The 23,303-nt window shown below is 40.1% G+C and overlaps 1 protein-coding gene across 1 annotated transcript; it reads left to right on the top strand.

Moving 5' to 3' along the window:
* Positions 1–5,367: 5,367 nt before the first annotated feature.
* LOC121872067 lies at positions 5,368–22,446 on the top strand (the record flags this gene model as incomplete). The annotated part of the gene is given in 6 exon segments (XM_042374748.1): positions 5,368–5,453; positions 10,006–10,117; positions 10,879–10,950; positions 14,452–14,571; positions 17,815–17,981; positions 22,134–22,446. Coding segments are annotated over 6 exon segments (658 nt in total), but the record flags the coding sequence as incomplete, so codon positions are not given.
* Positions 22,447–23,303: the final 857 nt, after the last annotated feature.

Raw genomic sequence — 23,303 nt, 5'->3', positions numbered from 1 at the left:
TGTCAGAAGAAAGGGGACCAGTTTAGGGTGGAGGTTGTCACTGTGGTAGTGATTACTAGGGAGATAGTTGCTGTGAGACGGTCAACACTCCCCAGCCCCGCACAGGTCAATACTCATCGTCTACAGTGACTCACTCTACACAGTACATAACCTCCACACACTTCTACATACGTTGAACTCCACATACCTACACATATATCTAAACACCTTGACACACTACTGTAGTCACCTAACGTGTCCATCACTACGCAAACGCACCTGTAACAACAATCAATGTGTGTACCAGTGGGATTTCGCCTATTGCGAGAAATGGGCAACGGTTTGGCGGCGAGCTTTGCTGGCCGGATTAGTGCCAAAAGAGCGTCATATTAGGTGTTGAATATTTAAGTAAAAACTGAAATAAATCATGAAACAATAATAATTTAAAATAGAACACTTAACACGGTGACATATTTCTATTTATTCGTCACTTTAAAATTCTTTAGTGTTAAATCATTGGTGTATTATCCAGGTTGGATGTAAGTCGCATAGACCGGACGGAGTACCTCCTCGTGTTCTGAGGGAGTGTGCTGAAGTTCTGGCCCCTGTGCCTTTGCCTCATAACCCAAACTTTTCCTTCTTCTTGGAAGCATGCCTTGGTTCAGCCCATCCCAAAGAAGGGTGACCATTCTAATCCCTCTAACTATCGCCCCATGGCCCTAACTTCATCCCTCTCTAAGATTTTCGAAACTATCTTGAACTCCCATTTTCTCCGTCACCTTGAACGCCATTACCAATCACATTTCGGGACGCTATCATTCTCCCAAATTCTAAAATAGATATGCTAGGCCTCACCATTTCCTCTAATATGTCATGGAAGCCACACATCCTCAACATTTCTAAAGCTGCCTCCCGAAAGCTGGGATTGCTGTACAGATGACGTGGCTACTTCACTCCTGAGCAGTTGCTTCGAGTATATAAGGGATGCATTCGTCCTAACTTGGAGTACTGCTCTCATAACCCCGGCTCTTCTGTCCAGCTGTTAGATAGGGTGGAATCAAAGGCAATCTCTCTTCCCTTTCTCTTCACCGCAATGTTGCTTCACTCTCTCTCTTTTACAGGTACTTTAACGGCCAACGTTCGGTGGATTTGGCATCCTGTGTACCGCCGGCAAGGCCGTGGGCTCGTAACTCACGTCTTGCCCGCAGTGCCAAGTGCCCACCGTTTCTCTGTGGATGTCGGTCACACTAGAATAACCGTTGTAGTACACCTTTCTTTCCTCACACAGCCAAACTGTGGAATGCTCTGCCTTCTTCTGTGTTTCCACACTCATATAATGTCTTACTTTAAAAAGCTGATTTTCCGGCATCTTCGTGGTGTAGATTAATATAACCTTTTCCTTTTTTATTTATTTTTATTATTTTGTTTTCGCCCCCTAGGGCCCGATGTGGGTCGATGACCTGTGGATGGGCTATTCATAAAAAAAATATATATATATATATATATATATATATATATATATATACATATATATATATATACATATATATATATATATATATATATATATATATATATATGTATATATATATATATATATATACATATATACATATATATATACATACATATATATATATATATATATATATATATATATATATATATATATATATATATATATATATATATATATATATATATATATTTTTATATATATATATATATCCTACTTTCAGCTTACACCAACCGTTCGGGCGGTTATCCGGTAAATTATCCGGTATATTTGCACTTCCACCTCCCCATCTGTTAGAAAGTTAAAAATATATTTTTCTATTGTATTTTGTGTGTTTCGACCGAATATGACCTTTATTTCAGTCGGAAATTGGCCAGGTTTTTTTTATTGAATTTTTTTCGAGAGACGTTTTTCGAAAAAAATTAATCGCTAGTCGAATAAAAAATACACCAAAACACACTACAAAAACCTAACCTAACCTAACTGACTCTCACCATATGATGGAATCACCTATTTCTTACCTTAGTTGGCCTGGAGACCTGGTTCTTGTTCGTCGTTGGATTCTGAGATTCTTACACAACGCCACATATGTTGGTCTTGGCGATATTTATATTCTGTCTTGCTCTTAGTACACTTTACTGAGGTTGGAAGAAGACCATGCGATCGAAAAAATGCTATAGTTTCTTCCGTTTTTTTCCAAAAAACTCGCAATCAGTTCCATATAATTTAAGTGACACCCATCGCAGACTTCCATGGTCGCTGAACTTGAATTTCGAAATATGAGACCCAAAATAAAAATCGTTTTTGATTGGTCCAAAAATACCGCGAATTAAACCCAAAATCATTTTAATTGGTTGCAAAAAAAAGGCTTTTGATTGATCGTGTGACGTGTACGGGAACGCATGCGAGTGATGATTTATGAAGGAGACGCAGGAGACTCGCAGTGTTGGAGGGGAGGCAGGCGGTAATGGTCTTCATTAATGAAAGAAAATAGAGAAAATTTTGGATTTGCTATCTCCGTTAATATACATTTCCGACGGTAATGTAATAGATGAAAATGATCTTATAATTAGACGTCTTATTAGAATATGATAATAGATTAGTGGTATGAAGTGGGAATGTTTAAACGCAATAATACCGTTTATCCAGTGTCAGTACAGGAGAAAATCAGGGACCGGGAAACATGTAATGTTTGGTAGGGCCACACTGGATAACACCCTTCTCACGTATGTCCGGGCCAAGGCTTGAACCCTAGACATATTAGTGAGAGTTACACGCGTTACCACTGTACCACCGGTGATACTGCATTGACTAATGTCTGGTCAAATTTGTTATCACGTATACCAATATAGTAATTCGCAGGGCCGGATTCAGGAGTGGGCAAAGTGGGCAGCTGCCCAGGGACCTCCACATGTGCGGTAGTAGCTATATCAGGGCTGGTCGACTTGAAACCACATGAATGACTCCAGTCATGTCTCACTTTTGTGCGCGTGTGTGTGTGTGTTGGGAATTTGTACACTATCAATAAAACTACAGTTAATTAAAAATTTCTCAATGTTCTAATTTCCTCAATATAACTGCATATGGCTTCAAAATTCTCCAAAGAAGTGGTCAAATTTCAAAATTTTCCTGGGGGGCTTACAGTGCCCCCCGGAGCTCCCAGATGTTTAGGCTCGCTTCACTCGCCACCCCACCCTCTTGGGTAGTTATAATGAGGGGGGCCTCCACAAAGAGGCTGCCCATGGGCCTCCACAGGTCTACATCCGGCACTGGTAATTCGTATCTTGTTCTAGCAGGGATGGTTGGTCATGCCTCTTATGCACTATTGGCAAATTCACTTTCTCTAAAATGGGTAAATATTTTTCCATTGGCTGCCCTCAAATTTTGAGACAAAAATAATTTTTTGGGGTGTGTTATGGTGTGTTTTACTCAAATCTGACCCCCATTTCTTGCGCAAATTAGCGGTTTCTGAAAAAAAAAATCATTTGTAACAGAAACCACCAATTTGCACCAAAATGGCGGTCAGGTTCGAGTAAAACACACTATAAAACATTAAAAACAAAAACAAACCTAACCTGACCTCGCTTAACCTAACCCAACCTAACCATTTTTTGGAGCTTACCTGCTACTGTGGTGGGGGATACAGCTGGGCGATCTCATATGCTTAGAAAAAATAATTCGTCTTTTCTTAAAAATAAAAAAAATCCACACGTAGGGCACAGTCTTCATGTTGGTAGGACGCCGTGATCTTGCAATATTTGGATTACTTCACTATTGTTCTGATGAACTCGCTGATTAAAGGTTAGATAATTCAAAATGGCTACTTCATAAGTTCAGCCTTCATAATGGCTGCTTCAAAATGATTGGCCAGCCAAGTCACATGACACGATACTTGAAGATCATTGGTTGTCATGTCGCAAAGAGGAGGAGAGGAGAAAAGTGAGGAGAGTAGGAGAGAAATGACTTGGGCAACATGGCGGATACAGAAATTTACGCCTAGAATTTTTTGAAATACTCCGTTAATATTGATTTGCAATATAAATGATATTGAAGCTTTATGCTTGTTATTTTAACCCCAAAATGTACCAAAACGTGTGCCAGTGTTGATCGAGTCCATCTTTGAGCTTAGACACAGTTCAATCACAGTACTTTCCAAGAGTAAGTTATGACAATTTCCTGTAGTTGTGGCTTTAGCTTGAGGCTGTGAGCTCTTGTGGAGCGGGCATCTGCTAGTTCCAGGTATGAACACTTCACTAAGTGATGTTTATTGAGGTGTTATAAACTTCAATTACATAACCCCTTGCCTGTTTATAGTATAAACTAGGCAGTTGAAGACATCCTAACCTCCCTTGGTACCCCTGTACAAGAAGTCCTTAAGTGCAGGCAGCAGTTTGGTGGTTCTCCTTTACATGTAATCAGTCAACTGGCAGTCTTTAATATATCTCGGGGACAAAACAGAATGACCAGGGCTGGATTCAGGAGTGGGCAGCTGCCCAGGGACCTCCACATTCTGGGGGCCTCCACATATTACATCTGACCTTGGACTTAAAGAAGCCTATACATGCATTCTTGGACAGAACCATTATTTGAGTAGAGGTTTATCTGATTAATAATGCAAAGAATCATCTCTCTGTAATAACTAATAATATATTCTTTTCTGTGAAGTCTCTTGAAAATTTTTGACATGTGCGGTAGTAGCTATATCAGGGCTGGTCGACTTGAAACCACATGAATGACTCCAGTCATGTCTCACTTTTGTGTGTGTGTGTGTGTGTTGGGAATTTGTACACTATCAATAAATATACAGTTAATTAAAAATTTCTCAATGGTCTAATTTCCTCAATATAACTGCATATGGCTTCAAAATTCTCCAAAGAAGTGTTCAAATTTCAAAATTTTCCCGGGGGGCTTACAGCGTCCCCCGGAACTCCCAGATGTTTAGGCTCGCTTCACTCACCACCCCACCCTCTTGGGTAGTTATAATGAGGGGGGCCTCCACAAAGAGGCTGCCCATGGGCCTCCACAGGTCTAAATCCGGCACTGAGAATGACTGTACTCTAAGTGGGAGAGCACCACACTATCGAATAGCCTTTTGAGGGAAAGACCGTCTAGGTATGTTTATGATCTTCGTTTAAACCCTACTAATTTATTTGCCTGATTTACCATTTTCTCACAATGATCCAAGAATTTCACTTTGTTGTCAACATAAACACTCAGGCCCCTTTTACACTTGGTGTCAGCAAATGATATTTTCTTATTCCGTCGGGACATGTGATATGCTTCTTTGTTTTATTGATAAGACTTAGAAGTATCATGTATCCTCATGCCACTGACATGATTTGGCACATGATCTCTCTTCCCCCCAGGTTGAGCATGTCGGGAGACAGAGCAGTGTCAGTGTGTGACCATGAGACTTTAACCTGGACTGCACTGCCTGCTGACCTCACCTGCATGGAAGGTATAGTATGGTACCATTGTCACTGGAGTCACTTTTATGCAGTACCTGGTTACTATAACCTCATACTGGGTCACACCTTGTTACAGCCCTGTTGTGCTTAGTTTCATAAAAACATAAGAATGGAGGAAACTGCAGTGGGCCTATTGGTCCATACTGGGCAGTCCCACTTACACCCAACCCCTATTGCTCATATATCCATCCAACCTATGTTTGAAGTTATCCAGCGTATTCGAGTTAATGATGATGTTTGGTAACTTGTTCCATTCATCCACTACTCTATTTCTAAACCAATGTTTACCTATTTCGCGCCTAAATCTAAATTTGTCTAATTTAAAACCATTGTTATGAGTTCGCTCCTGGTTGTTCAGGTTGTTCAGGAACATCAGTACAGTATAAGTACCCTGTACTGTACTGTACAAGTTTAGGTATGGAGTACAGGTGCAGGTATATTAATTTCTTGGTGGTGACAGTGACCATGTGTTAGGTCTTACCTTTGTATCCAGGGCACAGGGCACTATTTTTATATATGAATAGGCTTCTAACCCCTTGTGTATGGGGTCCCATCTGTGTTGAATAAAATCATCTGGCGCTAATTAAGTAAAATATTAAAAGTGGTGTATCTGTAGTGAAGGGGTTAATGACTTTAAAAAGTTATATTACAGATATCAAAGTGTATATTATTTACATTAATACCACTTTACAGATGTTATACTATATATTATATGTAGCTTCCATTTCATTATAATCATTACCAAAATATTGCAAATGATAAGGGTCATTTTTGTACAAATACTGCACAGTACTGTACATTGCTTGCATGGTCGATAGGTAAGGATGGTTCAATATAAGTGTGCAGGAAATATTTTGTCCATTGTCCAGCTGGGCTCCTAATTGCCACACTTATATATGCAGTAGTCAAGTGTTTCTTGCACATCATATGATTTTTATTTGGGTGAAAATTGGCAAATGTATTCAAAAGTTAAATTTAGAAGGAGAAAGTATCATGACAGTCATTTTGTAAAATGGAATTTTATGGTGGCAAAGTTATTGCAAAAACTAGAGTAAAAAAAATGCAAAAATTTCACTGGGATTGAAAAGTTGTTCCCCATGGAAAATAGGGGAACTTTTTATAATAACAAAATTATTAGTTTGTCTGCATGTATTTATGAAACTTGAAATTATAAGACATTTTTGCCGTTTTTAGCACTAAACTTTAACTGTAAAGTTAGGCGTCTATTTTGCATCTAAGTTGACTTGGTAGCCCACTTAATAACTGGCTGAGAAACTTGAACCAGTAACTTTTTTACTTTTTACTTTTATCCTCTTCACAACTGATCAGCTCCTTAGCCGCTTGGGCAGTCAGTCACGTCTCTGTTATGCACTGTTGGCAAATACTGGGCATACACTGGCTCCTGAATGTATCTGAACCTGCTCCAGCATTGATAAGTCTGGCCTTGAGAGAGCTCACACTCGGTACTGTTACAACACTCTGGCAGGTTGTTCCACGAGGTCACAACTCTCACCCCGAAAAAGTTTGCCCTCAAAGTTTTCTGGGCTTGCGGTTTCTTCAACCTTGAGCTGTGACCCCTTGCCGGGCAAGCATCCGCCAGCTTCAGGTAAGGACACTCGACTGAGTAGTGCCCTTGCCTGTCTGTAATATAAGATCGGCAATTGCAGGCACTCTAATGTCTCAGGGTAGCAGAGGTGCCGAAGTGCAAGCACCAGTCCGGTGACCCTCCTTTGGACATCTTCAATCTACTGACAATCCCTAGCATACCTCAGGGACCAGACTGGGTGACAGTACTCCAGGCGGGGTACTTACTTACAAGGTGCTTACCTTGCTATTGAAGATTGTTACAAGGGATGAACCGTCTAGATATCTGAACAACCTTCTTATAAGACCTAATAATTTAGTTGCGTGGTTCACTTTCTCACCTTGGCCCGAGAACTTCAGTTCATTGTCAACATACACAATTAGGTCCTTATCACATTCAGTCTCAATTAATGCAGTTTCTTCGTCCCGTTGGGATATATGATAAACTTCCTTTCTGTTGGTACGTCCCAGATGCATCCTCTTACACTTCGTGACATTGAATCTTAGCAGCCATTTCTTTGACCATTCTTGAAGCTCACAGAGATCCTTTTGCAGCTCTTCACAGTCTGATTCTTAATTTCCATAAATGACTTGGCATCATCCACAAACATTTGTATGGTGGAGTGTACAGCTTCTGGCATGTAATTTATGAAGCAAACAAACAACAGCGGGCCCAATACACGGCCCTGTGGTACCCCGCTTGTCACGGGTACACGTGACGATTTTGTGCCATTAATCACCACACACTGCTTGCGATTATTGAGAAAGTCTTTGATCCATGCTTGGACACTTCCCTGAATACCGTACCCTTCCAGTTTAATTTTCAGCCTTTCATGGCGTACACTGTTGCAGAATTTGGGTCCAAACATCCAGTACCTTGAGTACTGTAGTTGTGTTAAGCAGGAGCATCCCGGCATAAAGCCGTGTTGGCAATCCTTTACAAGGTTGTTTTGTAGTAGATGTTCCATCATGACATCTCTTATAATGCTCTCAAGTACTTTATATACTATGCTGATCAGGCTCACCGGTCTATAATTATTCATGGAGTGACGATCGCCCTTCTTAAAAATAGGACTCACATAAGCCATTTTGCAATTACTGGGGACCTTTTGATCATCCAGGCATTTACAAAACAGGATCTTCAGGGGATCAGCAAGCTCGTTGCACAACTCTCTTAGCACTCTTATAACCTCTTCTGTGAACACAATGTGGGTCAGCTCTGTGTCTAACCATCTGTCCTCAAACACAGGAAGATTGCTCACATCCCTTCTTGTGAACACGGAGGAAAAGAAACTGCTCAATGCCTCCGTTTTGTCCTGGTCAGAATCTGCGTAACTACCACCTTCAAGCCTCAGGTCCGATACTCCTACTCGCGTTTTTAATTTTGACTTTTCGTAGCGGTAAAACGCCTTTGGGTTTGACTTGCCCTCACTTACAATCAGCCTCTGGAACTCCTTTTCAGCCCTTCTTCACTCTGACTTTGCTTGGTTCCTGGATCTTACATACATCCTCCTGTCCTGCTCATCGATTGACCTAACCCACTCCTTGAAAATCTGGGTTTTCTTCTTAACTTTGTTCATGTGGAGCGGTCTCCTTGTATTCCAAGAGACACTGGTTTTGATCTTGGGTATATATTTTTCGATCAAATGATTCACTCTACTGGCTATGATAGTCAGCGTAGTGTCTGCGTTCTTATGCCTTAGTGACTCAGGCTAGTGGATACCCCTCATCTCCTCCCTCATCCCGTTAAATCTGAAGGATATTACGTGGTGGCTGGTGTGAAGGATATTACGTGGTGGCTGGTGTGAAGGATATTACGTGGTGGCTGGTGTGAAGGATATTACGTGGTGGCTGGTGTCAAGGATATTACGTTTGTTATGATGAGGTCCAGTGGCTTGGTGGGTTGCTCCTCTCTGTAATGCATCGGGCTTTTAACATGTTGGAACCATTGGGTCAGGAAGAGAGTGCTGTATTCACCCAACAGCTTCCTCCCTCTTTACATGTAACGATTTACTTCTTAATAACAACGTAACACAGTAATGGGGAGAATATAATATCTCTTCCTTTACCAACACTGTATCTGCTGAGGTGACTGTTACTGTGAATATAACAGCTACTTGTGAAACTGTCAAATATGTAACAACCTTCCTGGGTTGTCACCACTTGTAACAATCACTTGTGAAGCACTTTACCTTATATTTTAGACTTACTAAAATATAGATCAAAGTTTATTGGATCTTCTGTAGTGAAATCTAATATGTTCCTTTGTTGGTATTTATTATAAAAGGTTTCTATGTATACTTTCAAAAACGATTATCACTGTAGCTAAGAGTGTTAAATGAGGACGGAGGCTATTTTAAATAGCTCTGCTAAGTAAGTTCTGTCGATGTGAGAGTTTGAGTGAGTAGGAATAGGGACCCGTCGAAGGAGAAAGGAAATATATCCGACGTCCTCCCTCAAGGGAAGACGGAACCATTCACGATGGCTCTAATTAATGTCTTCCTCTTGTGAGTGATATCAAACTACTGCCAGCAATAGGTGGCCAGAGAGCCAGTTACTTAATCCTTAGCTCAGCACCAAGTGACACGACTTCCCGTGTCACACCTTATCACGTGCTCTGAACATGAGCCTCATAGCCAGTGGAAAGTTACAGGGGGTGATAGAGTATATAAGTCTAATGTAATTAACCCATTTATATAAATACTTCTGCCTATAAGACAGGGGCTAACACATACATACAGGTATACCTATGCAGTATACAGTACTATATTATTCAAACAGTGTTCTATAAACTTTAATGTTTGTTGCTGGCATATAAAAGGTTTGGTTTGGGCCCTGTGAATAGAAATATGGGATGTTATGAAGACTAGGGTGTTTAATCATTAGGTGTAATAAACGAGGTTCCTAATCTTCATTATATCCAAAATTATTAACAATGACTGAATTTGGTTTTGCCAGACAGGAGATGCCACTCTGATCCACCAGTCCATGTTCACACATCCAGTAATTGGGATAAATCGGAGAGGAGCGATGGAACAGTGTTGACTTATACATGTTTGTCAGGATACAAGTAAGTGTGTTATAGAAAAAGGAAGAGAAGGAGGGGGTAGGGATGGAGATAATTTGGGAGGGATGAATATAGATAAATGAGATACAGTAAACAAGCAATACCAGTCATTTAACGCATTAACAAATTATCACATTCTTTAGACACTTGCAGGCAGAAGATAACACTTCAATGCCATAACATAAACTGTAAAGAGAAAGACGAAATTCCATTGTTATCTTTTTTCATCCTTATTGCCAAAGTGTTTCTCTATTGTATTGTTACTAGGTAATGGCAGGGGATATATTGAAACATTATCAGTTTGGAGGATGCCTGACCTAACCTAACATATCTTTAATATCCAAGATGATAACATTTCAATACAGTATTACAAAGTTAACTAATTCAATCATAAAGTACTTTATATGTGATGTGATCCAAAAAATGGGCCACAAATATCAATACTGTACTTATATCTTAGGTTGAGATCCTACTTGATACTTGGAAAGAAATACAGGTAATAGAGTGCTGTATAATGAGTTATAAATTTATTTGAAGCCCAGGAGTATTGCACAAGAATAAAAAAAAATATCTTATGATTGTCTTAGCAATCAAGGATTTTGACTTAGTTTGGGCAATAGCTTAGTTACAAATGAAACATTTTTGTAATTATTTTCTAACTTTAAGTGATATAGTATTAATAAACTTTATATTATGTGTGATACAGTATCTAATACTTGCCAAATAAAATACCCGGTATTCTGAATAATTTATTCCTCCCTCAGGCCCACAGGGGAAACGAGTGCAGTGTCTACATGTAAGAGTAAGGCATGGACTAGTATCCCTGACACCTTCAAGTAAGGATGATTACCAAATTTTGGGTTAACTAATTCAAACCCTGTGTCAGGACTTGATTCCAGAAGAGTCAGGATGCAAATCCCAGGGGTAACCAATCAGCCCCCAGCAGATTAAGTCATGTTTAGCCTGTGGAAACCTTCAATATTGTCATACTACAACTGTTGTTGTCTTTTGTGGTCCGGGCCTGGAACATACATGAGAAGGGTGTTATCCAGAGTGACCCTACCTAACATCGTGGGTTTCCCCCTGTATTAACATTGGGCAATAAAGTTCACAACAGAGTAACAAAGAACAGACCAACTGCCCAAATAGCTACAGTAGTAAGCTGATAAGTGGTGAAAAACAATGTACTGTACAATATTATGCCATCATTCCTCTATCTAGAATTTGCCACTCGTCAAATAAGAGGTGAGGCTTGACCGTGAAAGCATAGAGAAATAAACCCCTGCCACTAGTGGTCACAACAACAAGCAGGGTAAACATTATAATGACTAATATTATTGCCACCAGGTCTTAATAAGCCTCATATTAACTCAAGATATATGTATCATATTGAGGAGGAATCATACACTATAATTTCTTTACATACTAAAATTATAGAACATATATACAAAGGACAAGTTAAAGAACAAATGAAAAACTGTACAGACAACCACAGCCTAAACTAACCTAAACCCTAACCTCAGCCTTATCATACATTTGAACAATACAAAAGTGTAAACCACTTATCTCCATGTAAATATATCCAGACCAACTGTACCACACTTGGACTACACCCTCACACCAGCCAGGCTCATCTGCCTCTCCCCACTTACTGGCTGAGCTGGTGGACCAGTGACCCACACAGTGCTGATACCACATCACCAATCATTGTACTATTATACCTAACTAATACACAACATAAGGCTGATTTATTTAATACACATATTATAAATTAATATGTATAATACAGTCATATTAAACAATGATTACATACAGGAACAAAGTAATATAAAATATAGCCATATCTACTGAACAAGCAGGGTAATTACACAATGGTAGTTGTCGCAGGGTTACAGTGGAGGTTTCACGGGCAAGCCGTAACTGTTAACCTGCTGTTAACTGGGTGGTTGTCTCCTAGGATTTGCATCCTATCAGTTCAGGGATGAAGTCCTAGCAAGGCATTGTTTTGTTTGCATTGATATATGCAGAAAATTTATATCTGTGGAATATTGGGTAATTATAGTGTAATTATCCCCCCTCAGCAAATAATTTAACCAAGTGATTTTTTGTAGATACGTATAACCCATGTTCATGTTTGGAAGAGTAATTCCTGAAGAAATTTCCAGCTTGCACATTACCTATAGGTTTGGTAAATATTCCAGTAGTATCAATTACCCTTACAGTATAACAAAGACAGCAATGGAACACATTACATGAGCAGTAAGTTGCATTAACATAAATAAATACAGGTTGAGTCTGCAGAGCAGCTGGCCTAATGACCTGACTGATGCTATCTTCATTATGTTAACCTATAACCCACAAACTTCTGTGTTCACACTAATCACTGGTAACTTTTTAGCTACCTGTACAATATTAATGTATACACAGACAAAATCATGTTTAGTGTTAAAATATCCTAAGACAGCAACAACTGGATGTGGCTAGATGTGTTAGTATATCATAGGTGAAATATGGTACAGTACACACTACTTAATGTTTTACCTACAGTGTTACAAGAGTAGATCAAATCAAACGTTATTGAAACCTAGCGCAAAATCATGTTTATTGTGAAAGAATTTTAGATGCAAGAGATCTGGATCTGAGCCTGTATTGACTAGCCTAGACACAGGCATGTATTGTACTAATAAGTAGGCTAGGCATCCAAACCTGAATATACAGCATCTAAATACCAAAACACAATTAGCCCCAAGGTTTTTAGATAAAGGATCCTTGACCTGTTGTACAGTACAGTATATGTATTAATAGTTCTTCAGTCACATACAGTACTGTACTATGAGGGCCTGAGCTGCCACCATTTTATGAGGGCCTGGGCTGCCACCATTTTATAAGGGCCTGTGTGTCAGTAACAATTCCTTTTACTCTCATACTTATTACCATTGGTAGCGTGACGAGAGGAGGCTCGTGGGTTTATGTAATGATAGTATCAAGTAATAGGGAAGAAATAACGGTAAATACTGTAGGTAAATAATAGACACAATATACAAATACAAAATTTATTTAAACATTAACATGGCAGTAGGAGAAAGAATATATATGTACCAACAGACGAAATCTGGTACTATGCCCTCAGGCTCAACATACTCACACCACTACTGGGTGGACATACTCAATAACACACAACTCTTATAGTCACTTATCACCATAAAGACCAGGGGCAACTGCCACTACAACACTCAGTCGTCAGGAGTGCTACTCAAGCATCCGCCATGGGGTCCTGCCACCATGGGGTACTTCCGACGAACTCTGAAGATCCCAGTGGATTAACCCCACCATACAAATAGCCCTACGGAGTTAGACACTCATCCACCAATGATGGGGGCTGGTAGTGGTGTGTGGCTTGGTGATCCGGGGTCACCTCGCAGGCCAAGCGTTAGGGCCAGACGAGCCAGCTATGGGGGCCATAGGTAGTCTGAAGTGTCTGACGGCCGGGTCTCACGAAGGTAACTGATCCTACTGGACCTCGGACATCTCCCCAGACATAAGTGGATACAACATCCACGCTACAGACACGGCCTAGGCTGCGTTAGGGACCTGTATGGGTGAAGGGCGAGCACTTACTAACAGTGACGACATCACATTTCAGGGGACGTTAAAGACGTAAATATGACTTCACTCAGAGCATATTAACTACGTTACTGTAACAATCAACTATTAATTGGGTCAAATCACTTAAAGAAGGGCGAATTACAACACAGAGTGGAATGGCCTACCTGTATGGGTGAAGGGCGAGCACTTACTAACCGTTGAAATGCCCGCGGCACCCTCACTCAAAATAGGCCAGGGAGTCCACCTACTTTTATTTCGATGAATTAATTTACTGTACACTCTGACGTTGAAACTGAGACTATGAACTCAGTTTCATTCCCTACTATTATCCTCACTAACAATGCTCTGACTGAGCTATCAAAAGCAAAATTTAACTGATTACAAAGGGTTGGATGGCAACAGGTCCCAACATACAGCGTCTTGCTACAAAATCCGCGGATTATATTCAAAGTTCCCTTAAGACAAAGACGGCCTATCGATGACGTCATCAAGGAAACAGAGAAAACGGGGGACGTTTCCACTGGGGGACTCGGAAGGTTTTGTGGACGTTTGAGCGTAATATGAATCCTTAAGGTTTTCAGGTTAGCCGTCATCACGATCATGACAGTACGTCCCTGAAGATTTATTGTATTATTTTATATGTACTATAGCTACCAAGTTTCTCAAGTGTTAGACCATATGATTCCATTTTTAGGAACACACTATGTACTCTAAAGATTTTCTTTTTTCAGGTGTGAATATAATGGGTGTTCAGAGAACCCGCCACAGGTTTCAGACTATGTTACTTTGACATGGAACTCTGAACTTCATGAAAACACCCAGGCCATCTACAGCTGCAGTGATGGCTATATGTAAGGCTTTTTATCATATTCCAATGACTACTGTATACAGTACAGTACTGTACATATACAGTACACAGCACCTGTTTTTCCATGTACAGGGTGTCTCATTGGTCATGCACCATAGGAAAATTAATGTAATTTTTTTCTTTTTCAGGTGAGGGAATCCTAACAAATCAATGAAAATTGGGTGATGACCAACTGAATGGCCACTGAGGTCTTTGGGTCTCACAGCTCAATTTTTTCTCTGAGGTCATATAAATGGTTCTTGAGGTGATCTTGAAAGATGACGTTTTTTACTTTTACTTTTATCCTCTTCACCACTGATTGGCTCGTTAGCCGCTTGGGCGGTCGGTCACATCTCTGTTATGCACTGTTGGCAAGTACTGGTCTCCTGAATGTATCAGAACCTGCTCCAGTGTTGATCAAGTCTGGCCTTGAAAGAGCTCACACTCGGTACCATCACAGCACTAGCAAATTATTCTAAGAGTTCACAATTCTCACTCCGAAAAAGTTTGCCCCAGAGGAAGAAATTAAGAAGTGTGAGTCCCGAGACCTTGGTGGCCATTTGATTGGTGCTCATCACCCAATAATTGTTGATTTGTTATGATTCTCTCACCTGAAAGAGAAAAGACCGTAAAACATTAATCTCCCTGTGGTGCATGGTTTATGAGACACCCAATACATGACAACACTGTGGCTGCAATACAATAAATATTCTGTCATGATCTGACAAAAAATTAAGACTTTGTGAACATACAGGTACTGCACTGTATAGAGTTCTTTGAAATTGCTAAGGTGGCTATTTGGAGAACAGCAGTGTGAAAGTAATTGTAGTGGGTAAAGAAATTTGACATTTTGTTTGTACACATAGGGATCTTTACAATGTACAAAAAAAAACCACTAAATGTTCTATTTACTGTACATAATTGTCATGTTTATATCACCAACTCTACTATACAATTGACAAAGTATAAGAAAATTGAATTAAATGTTTATTTTGTTCTAGTTTACAACAGTTTACAGGTACTGTAGTCTTCTCTCTTGACCCTTAAACTATCGCCATGGAAAAGTTGGGTGATTTGTGTATACAGTACATAAAAAATTGGTCTGGTGGACATTTATCTCCATGTGCAATTTTTTGGTTTTTCCAATTCTTAAGAAAGGGTAAGTTTTCTTATTAAATTATAGACAAGTACAGTGTGCAGACTAACAGAATATGAGAAACAAAACCTTTTCTTACCATACAACTTGTCTGGTGAATGTTTTTCTCCAAGCACACTTCCCTTCCTATTATCACCCCCGTAATTGTGAGATGTAGAAGTTCCACTCTCCATGCTGATAAAAGCCTACTGGATGCTGCTTACATATCCACTCTCTTAAACCTTAAACAAAACATGAGAACACCATAAGCATTTAAATGTCTCAGTGGGAAATAAGTGTGTGTTGACATTGGCCACAGTTGCCTACATCCATGTCAAGCTGCTTTCTTTCTACACTACACTGTGATAGAGCTGAACACTGTCATAGAGCTGATTAACACTGTGTCATTATGTACTGTAAGATATTGGAACTCTCTTTGTCTTAAGTTTTCTGCAGGAGCATCGAGGTGACTCGTTGCGCTGCGGTAGAGGCTCCTAAGCTAGCCACCATCTGCTTACCGCGAAGTCGAAATTGCGAATCACAAACCCGCAAATAGCAAGGGTTTATTGTATTGCTTATTCTGCATGCAAAGATACTGAATACTGACTGTATTGGTGTGTGATGAAAAACATTTATTATATTATTTGTATCATAAAATTTTTGTGTGGATAATGATCCTCATCAACAACTGTTGTTTGTAGTATATTGACAGTTATTTAATTTTTTGTCAATGCCATGTGGTATGGTCCCTTTGATCTGTAATGCCTAACTTGGGGTAGATCCACTTTGTTCTCATTTAGTGAACCAATATGTCAAGGGTTCGAGTCTCAGCTTGGACACACATGAGAAGGGCGTTATCCAGTGTGACTCTACCAATTATCACAGATTTCTCGGTCCTTGGTTCCTCCTGTACTAACACTGGATAGATCACCCAAATGGCTAGTATGCTGATAAGTGGTGAAAATTAAATTAAAAATGTATATCCAATATACACTGTACATTTATTGTAAGAAAGCAATACAATTAAAACAAATAAATGCATTTGGGTAACTCCAGTTATAATTAGGCACTTTATGAGTTACTTTTTCATGATACTGAAATTACATTACAGTACTGTACAGTATTGCGATTTATTGTAATTGGACTATCCATAGAAGTGTTAGCATGCAATTTAAGTACAGTACAGTTCACCTGGCTCATGAAAACAACATTATAGACAGTATACAGTATTTTGATTTTAACCTTCGTCATTGTTTGTCCAGAGTTGTCACTTTTATTTCCAATAAAAATGTGCTATGTGCTATTGTGACACCATTTTATTTTATTAAACTGTAAAATTCAATTATTATATTGAATACAGTACAGGATATACAGTAGTAGTTAAAAAAATCCTATTGGGATTCTTGCATATAGTACAGTACAATATATTGACTTCTACCCTCACTAAAGAGAATCTTCCCAAATTTCAACAAGCTTTTAAACTTGTGAAAGGTGGTGGTGAAATTACTGCTATCTTATCATTTGTACTATAGATCAAGAATACACTGTCACACTGACTTGGTGCCATTCAACAGATGATTATTACATTCTTTCCTCAAGTTCAGAACAAAATGCTGTGCCACTGTGCCATAGTATATTTCTGAACATTGCTCTCTATGAGCACCATACAGAAAGACTTATTCTAGTCTAGGGGTCCTCATGTTATTGCTGAAGGTTGATTGGCTATGGAGGTCCCATGTTAACTGAGGCAAAGGAATAAGGTGATGTGTAGCACATTCATGGTACAAGTTAACTGACTTGCATTCATTTACAGTGGCTGTTTCTGAGAGACTCAATTTAGGGATATGGTTGCATGGAGTAACGAATTATTCTTGGAAATCTTATGGGTTCTGATCCCATAGATCTGACTGATTGTACAGTAGCTATAACATGAATTACTCAGGACAATCTTAAAGCTATAAAATATCCAACAACTTCAACCTATTTTTCTAAAGCTGATCCCTAAACACATATTTTTGTTCTGTTGGAGACCTTAATGTGTTTGGTTAAATTTATGCACTTACTCTGTTTTTTGCTGTGATTAATGTTACTGATTTTTCACTTTTCTTTTAGGGCTGTGGGACTTATAACTGAAGCAAAGCTTGTATGCCAAAACAAGACATGGGGCTCAGTACCAAGTGATTTTAAGTGCGTCACGAATGATGGTTCTTACGTAGATGAGAAAGAAATCTTTTATGAGAGTAGCTTCTTGTTGACAGTCACCATCCCCTCAGTTGCAGGTACTGTATGTTAATGTCTTATATTCATACTAACTCCTTTATTTATCTGACTTTTTAAAACATACTGTACATTTCTAACCACACCCTGCAAAATACAGTGTACTTAGCAAATGCTGCAGCTTCTGAGAATGGGGGGGGGGCGGGTTTATTACTAAGAGTAGAGACGTTACCGAGAAAAAATTCTGGCTTGAATGTCATGTACACTAATACTGATACGTTCCTTGATAAGAGAGAGGAGTTTGAAACACTACTAAGAGTACACCAACCAGATATTGTAGGAGTTGTAGAACTGTTGTACAAGAACAGGAGAATCGACCTAGAGTAATGTGAGTTCAGTATTGTTGGATATGACTCATTTACGAACCTTTCTCAAGAAACTTACAAGAGGGGTGTGGTTATCTATGCTAGGCAAGACCTTAGAGCCAGCCAGGCGAGGGTACAGGGAGAGGATGTTTTTGAAGAGTCCAGTGGTGTAAAATAAAAATTAAAGGGAGGGGACTTACTTATTGTTGGGTGTATCTACAGATCCCCAAACTGTGGCCCACTAAATCAAAGGAACTTAAGAACCTTAATAAACAACGCGGCAATGCTCAACCCTAGCCACCTCCTTATCGTGGGGGACTTTATGGCGACATCGACTGGAGAAACGAGTCCACCCCGAATGATTTGAATAACCCTGCTACTCTTTTTGTAGAAACTCTGAGAGATAATTCTCTGTTCCAACATGTGAGAGACCCGACACATTACAGAGGGGAGCAAACACCCAAGCCACTAGACCTCATCATAACAAACGAGGAGGGTATGGTGACCAAACTGGAACACCTTACCCCAGTTGGCACCAGTCACCATATAGCGTTGTCATTCAGATTTAACTGTTACCTAGTTCAGGATAAGGCCAGGACAAGGTGCAAATAATACAAGGGAAATTACAATGGGATAAGGGAAGAGATGAGGGGTATCAACTGGCCTGACTCATTAAAGTACAAGAACGCAGACACTACGCTGACAAAATTAAGAAGAAAACCCAGAAATTGAAGACTTGGGTTGGGTCAAACGATGAGCAAGACAGGAGGATGTATGCAAGAGCCAGAAACCAAGCAAAGATAGAGTGTAGAAGGGCTGAAAAGGAGTTCCAGAGGCTGGTTGCAAGCGAGGTCAAGTCAAACCCAAAGGCGTTTTACCGCTATGCAAAGTCGAAATTGAAAACGCGAGTAGGAGTATCAGACCTGGGGCTTGTGGATGGTAGTTACGCAGATTCTGATCAGGATAAAGCTGAGGCATTGAACAGCTTCTTTTCCTCGGTGTTCACAAGAGGATGCAACTAACCTTCCTGCGTTTTAGGACAGACGGTTCGGCACAGCACTGACCCACATTGTGTTCACAGAAGACTGTCCAGGTTAAAGGTCCATAAGAGTCCCGGCCCTGACATGGTGCATCCTAGAGTGCTAAGAGAGTTGTGCAACGAGCTTGCAGAGCCCCTGAAGATCCTGTTTTGTAAATGCCTGGATGAACAAATGGTCCCCAGTGAATGGAAAGTGGCTTATGTGAGTCCTATCTTCAAGAAGGGCGATCGGCACTCCACAAACAACTATAGACCGGTGAGCCTGACCAGCATAATATGTAAAGTACTTGAGAGTATTATCAGAGATGCAGCAATGGAACATCTAATACGAAACAATCTTGTAAAGGATTGCCAACACGGTTTCATGCCGGGGCGCTCCTGTTTAACACAATTGCTCAAGGTATTGGATATTTGGACCCATATTCTGGAACAGGGTGGTAATATCGACAATATTTACCTAGATTTTGCCAAGGCTTTCGACAGTGTACCCCATGAAAGGCTGAAAATCAAACTGGAAGGGTACGGAATTCGGGGAAATGTCCTAGCATGGATAGAAGACTTTCTACATGACCGCAAGCAGTGTGTGGTGATTAATGGCACGAAATCGTCATCCGTACCTGTCACAAGTGGGGTACCAGAGGGCAGTGTATTGGGCCCACTGTTGTTTGTTTGTTTCATAAATGACATGCATGACGTTGTACACTCCTCCATACAAATGTTTGCCGATGACGCTAAGTTATTTCTGGAAATTAAGAACCAAGCGGACTGTGAAGAGCTGCAGAAGGACTTCTGTGGGCTCCAAGAATGGTCAAAGAAATGGTTGCTGAGATTCAATGTCACGAAGTGTAAGAGGATGCACCTGGGGCATACCAACGGTAAGGAGGCGTATCATATGTCCCAACGGGATGAAGAAACTGCACTAGTTGAGTGGCTGAATGCGAGAAGGACCTAGGTGTGTATGTTGACAATGAGCTGAAGTTCTCGGGCCATTGCGAGAAGAAGGTAAACCAGGCAAATAAATTATTGGGTCTTATAAGAAGGTCGTTCAGATATCTAGACGGTCTGTCCCTCGTAACGATCTTCAAGAGTGAAGTGCTTCCCCATCTGGAGTACTGTCACCCCGTCTGGTCCCCGAGATATGCTAGGGACTGTCAGTTGGTTGAAAATGTTCAAAGGAGGGCCACCAGACTGGTGCCTGCACTTCGGCACCTCAGCTACCCTGAGAGATTGGAGCGCCTGAACTTGCCTAGCTTATATTACAGACGGGCAAGGGGTGACCTAGTTGAGGTGTATAAGCATCTCAGGGGGCACTACTCAGTCGAGTGTCCTTACTTAGAGCTGGCGGACGCTCGCCCCACAAGGGGTCACAGTTCAAGATTGAAGAAGCCGCAAGTCCAGAAAACCGTGAGGGCAAACTTTTTCGGAGTGAGGGTTGTAAACTCTTGGAACAATCTACCAGAGAGTGTTGTGACAGCACCGAGTGCGAGCTCTTTCAAGACAAGACTTGACCAACACTGGAGCGGGTTCAGGTACATTCAGGAGACGGTGCATGCCCAGTATTTGCCAATAGTGCCCGGGCGGCTAGTGAGCTGATCTTTTGGTGAAGAGGATAAATAAAAAGGAAAAGTAATCAGAGACGTGACCGATCGCCCAAGCGGCTATCGAGCCGATCAGTGGCAAAGAGGATAAAAGTAAAGTAAGGTAAGAACTAAGGAGTAATGTAGATCTTTTATTATTTCTAAAAGCTGTTGTTCTGTGCAGAAACTGACTTAGTGAGTATTGTATTATACTTTAAGATTGGCTGCTGGTGCACCTAATACTGTACATTGAAATAACACTAAATCGTAAGGTCTTCCTGTACAAACCAGTCAAAAATTTTTGGCAGTCAATCAGAATTGCTCATCATATGAGTTCCATCATATATAAACCTACAAGAAGAATGAATACCTCATATAGATCTCAACATGTTAGGCCATGCTATGTGTGCAGATTATGTATTAAGACAGAGCTTTTAAGTTTTAGTTAAAATTTTGGATGTACCCTGTATATGTTCCAGATTGTATCAATGTAAGCATCCCTAATTCAGTTGACCAATGATCTGTGTTGCATAATTTAGAGAGAAGATTCACATGAAAGCTACAACTGGGTTCAACCTTTCCACCTCTCAAAGATTGAATGTATGTCTTGATTCTGTGTCAGTATCCTTCCCAGTGTGAGGGGAATATATTCAGTCATTAGTTTCTGGCACAAGATAATACCATGGTTGAGTCAAAATCATTCCCTGCAATATCTAAATTTACCTTTTTGTCCAGTTTGAATGTACAGTACTGTATATGCGTGCATGATTTTCGCTTGTTCAGGAACGTAAACCCAACGTTAAGCGAAGACTTACTGTATTTATGGTAACTATTCATTTACTGTAATTATATAGTTAGTGATGATCTATATTGAATTCATTATAGGTTGTGTAAGGCGTCTGAAAATCAGCCCCCAGGAATGCATCCTCCACTATTGGAAAATTGCTTTTTCTATACATTATGAGTTTCCACATTGTGCACCACTTCCCTTTTGTACCCTGTGGATCATGTTTATCTATTAAATTTCTTTCCTTAACCACACACTAGTCAACATGTTTACTTGGACTATGACTTAAATTTCACACCAGTACCATAGGTCATGATTTCTGTGATTTTTTTTATTTTTACTTACGAATCATTTGCCTTGGATACATAAATTACTTTGTATGTCCAGGAAAACAATCAAACAAACCTGATTTTTACAAACAGAATTATCATCTTTTCCTCTTGCAGGGCTCATCTTCGCCATCATCTGCTGTTTGTGTTGTACTCGCACTGACTCCCCACTCTGCTGTATTTGCAGTTCCAAGAGCAGACAGAGTGACTATCCTTAGCACAAGTGATCGTCAGGCAGGAGACTCTACTTGGCATAGAGATACAGCAAAGTATCTGTCAACTGAAAACCTACCGTACAAAATAAATTATTTTAGGGAAAATTTTAACATTCTAAATACAGCTCCTCCCCGACTTACGACCTACTCGACTTACGTCCACCCGCACTTACGATCTGCCTCAGTCGAACCAAAATTTGGTCAAATTACGTATTTTCGAGTCCCAAAGTCAGTACACACACAAAATTTTCATCTGTAATTCACTTTAAAATGGCTAGAAAGCTTAAAAGTGAGTGTTTTGTGGTGCTGAGAAGAGAAAGAGACACCCGTTTTCGATTTTCTATGTGTTATTTAAGCATTTCCGACTTACAACCATTTCGACTTACGACCTGGATGTCGGTCCCTAACCCCGTCGTAAGTCGGGGAGCAGCTGTATAGTACAGTACTTATAGGATAATTTTCTTTAATTTAATTTTTCACACATTGTATGGAAGTAAATGAGGAGAAATTGGATAATCAGGCAACTGGCCGAGTGATGTGTGCGTATTGGTGTGTGATGAGTATACAGCTCCTCCTTGACTTACGATGGGGTTAGGGACCCAAATCCAGGTCGTAAGTCGAATTGGTCGTAAGTCGAAAATGCTTAAATAATACATAGAAAATCTAAAATGGGTGTCTCTTTTTCTTCTCAGCATGACAAAACTCTCACTTATAAGCTTGCCAGCCATTTTAAAGTGAATTACAAACGAAAATTTTGTCAGTACACAGCGTTGGGACTCGAAAATACGTAATTTGACAAAATTTTGGGACGACTGGGGTGGTCGTAGGTCGAGGAGTAGCTGTACTTGTCTTCACATGAGTTTGAAGAATAAGTTATTTGGTGATTGTAGGAGAATGACGACACATTGAAAGCTTATCTCTAGCTTAATAAGACCGAGTGTTAGAGAATCTAATATTATAACCAAACTGACACAATCACAGTACTGTACGTACTGTGGTTTATTACATGCTTTCCTTGGAAACATGTTCTTGATGGTATCTATGTAATATCCAGGGGTGCATCTGGACCCCC

Source organism: Homarus americanus, unplaced genomic scaffold, assembly GCF_018991925.1.
Source record: "Homarus americanus isolate GMGI-L3 unplaced genomic scaffold, GMGI_Hamer_2.0 scaffold51476, whole genome shotgun sequence".
In the NCBI taxonomy this organism is placed as follows: Eukaryota; Metazoa; Arthropoda; class Malacostraca; order Decapoda; family Nephropidae; genus Homarus; species Homarus americanus.
The sequence above is the reverse complement of the archived record's forward strand: the minus strand, read 5'-3'. Positions and strand labels throughout refer to the sequence as shown.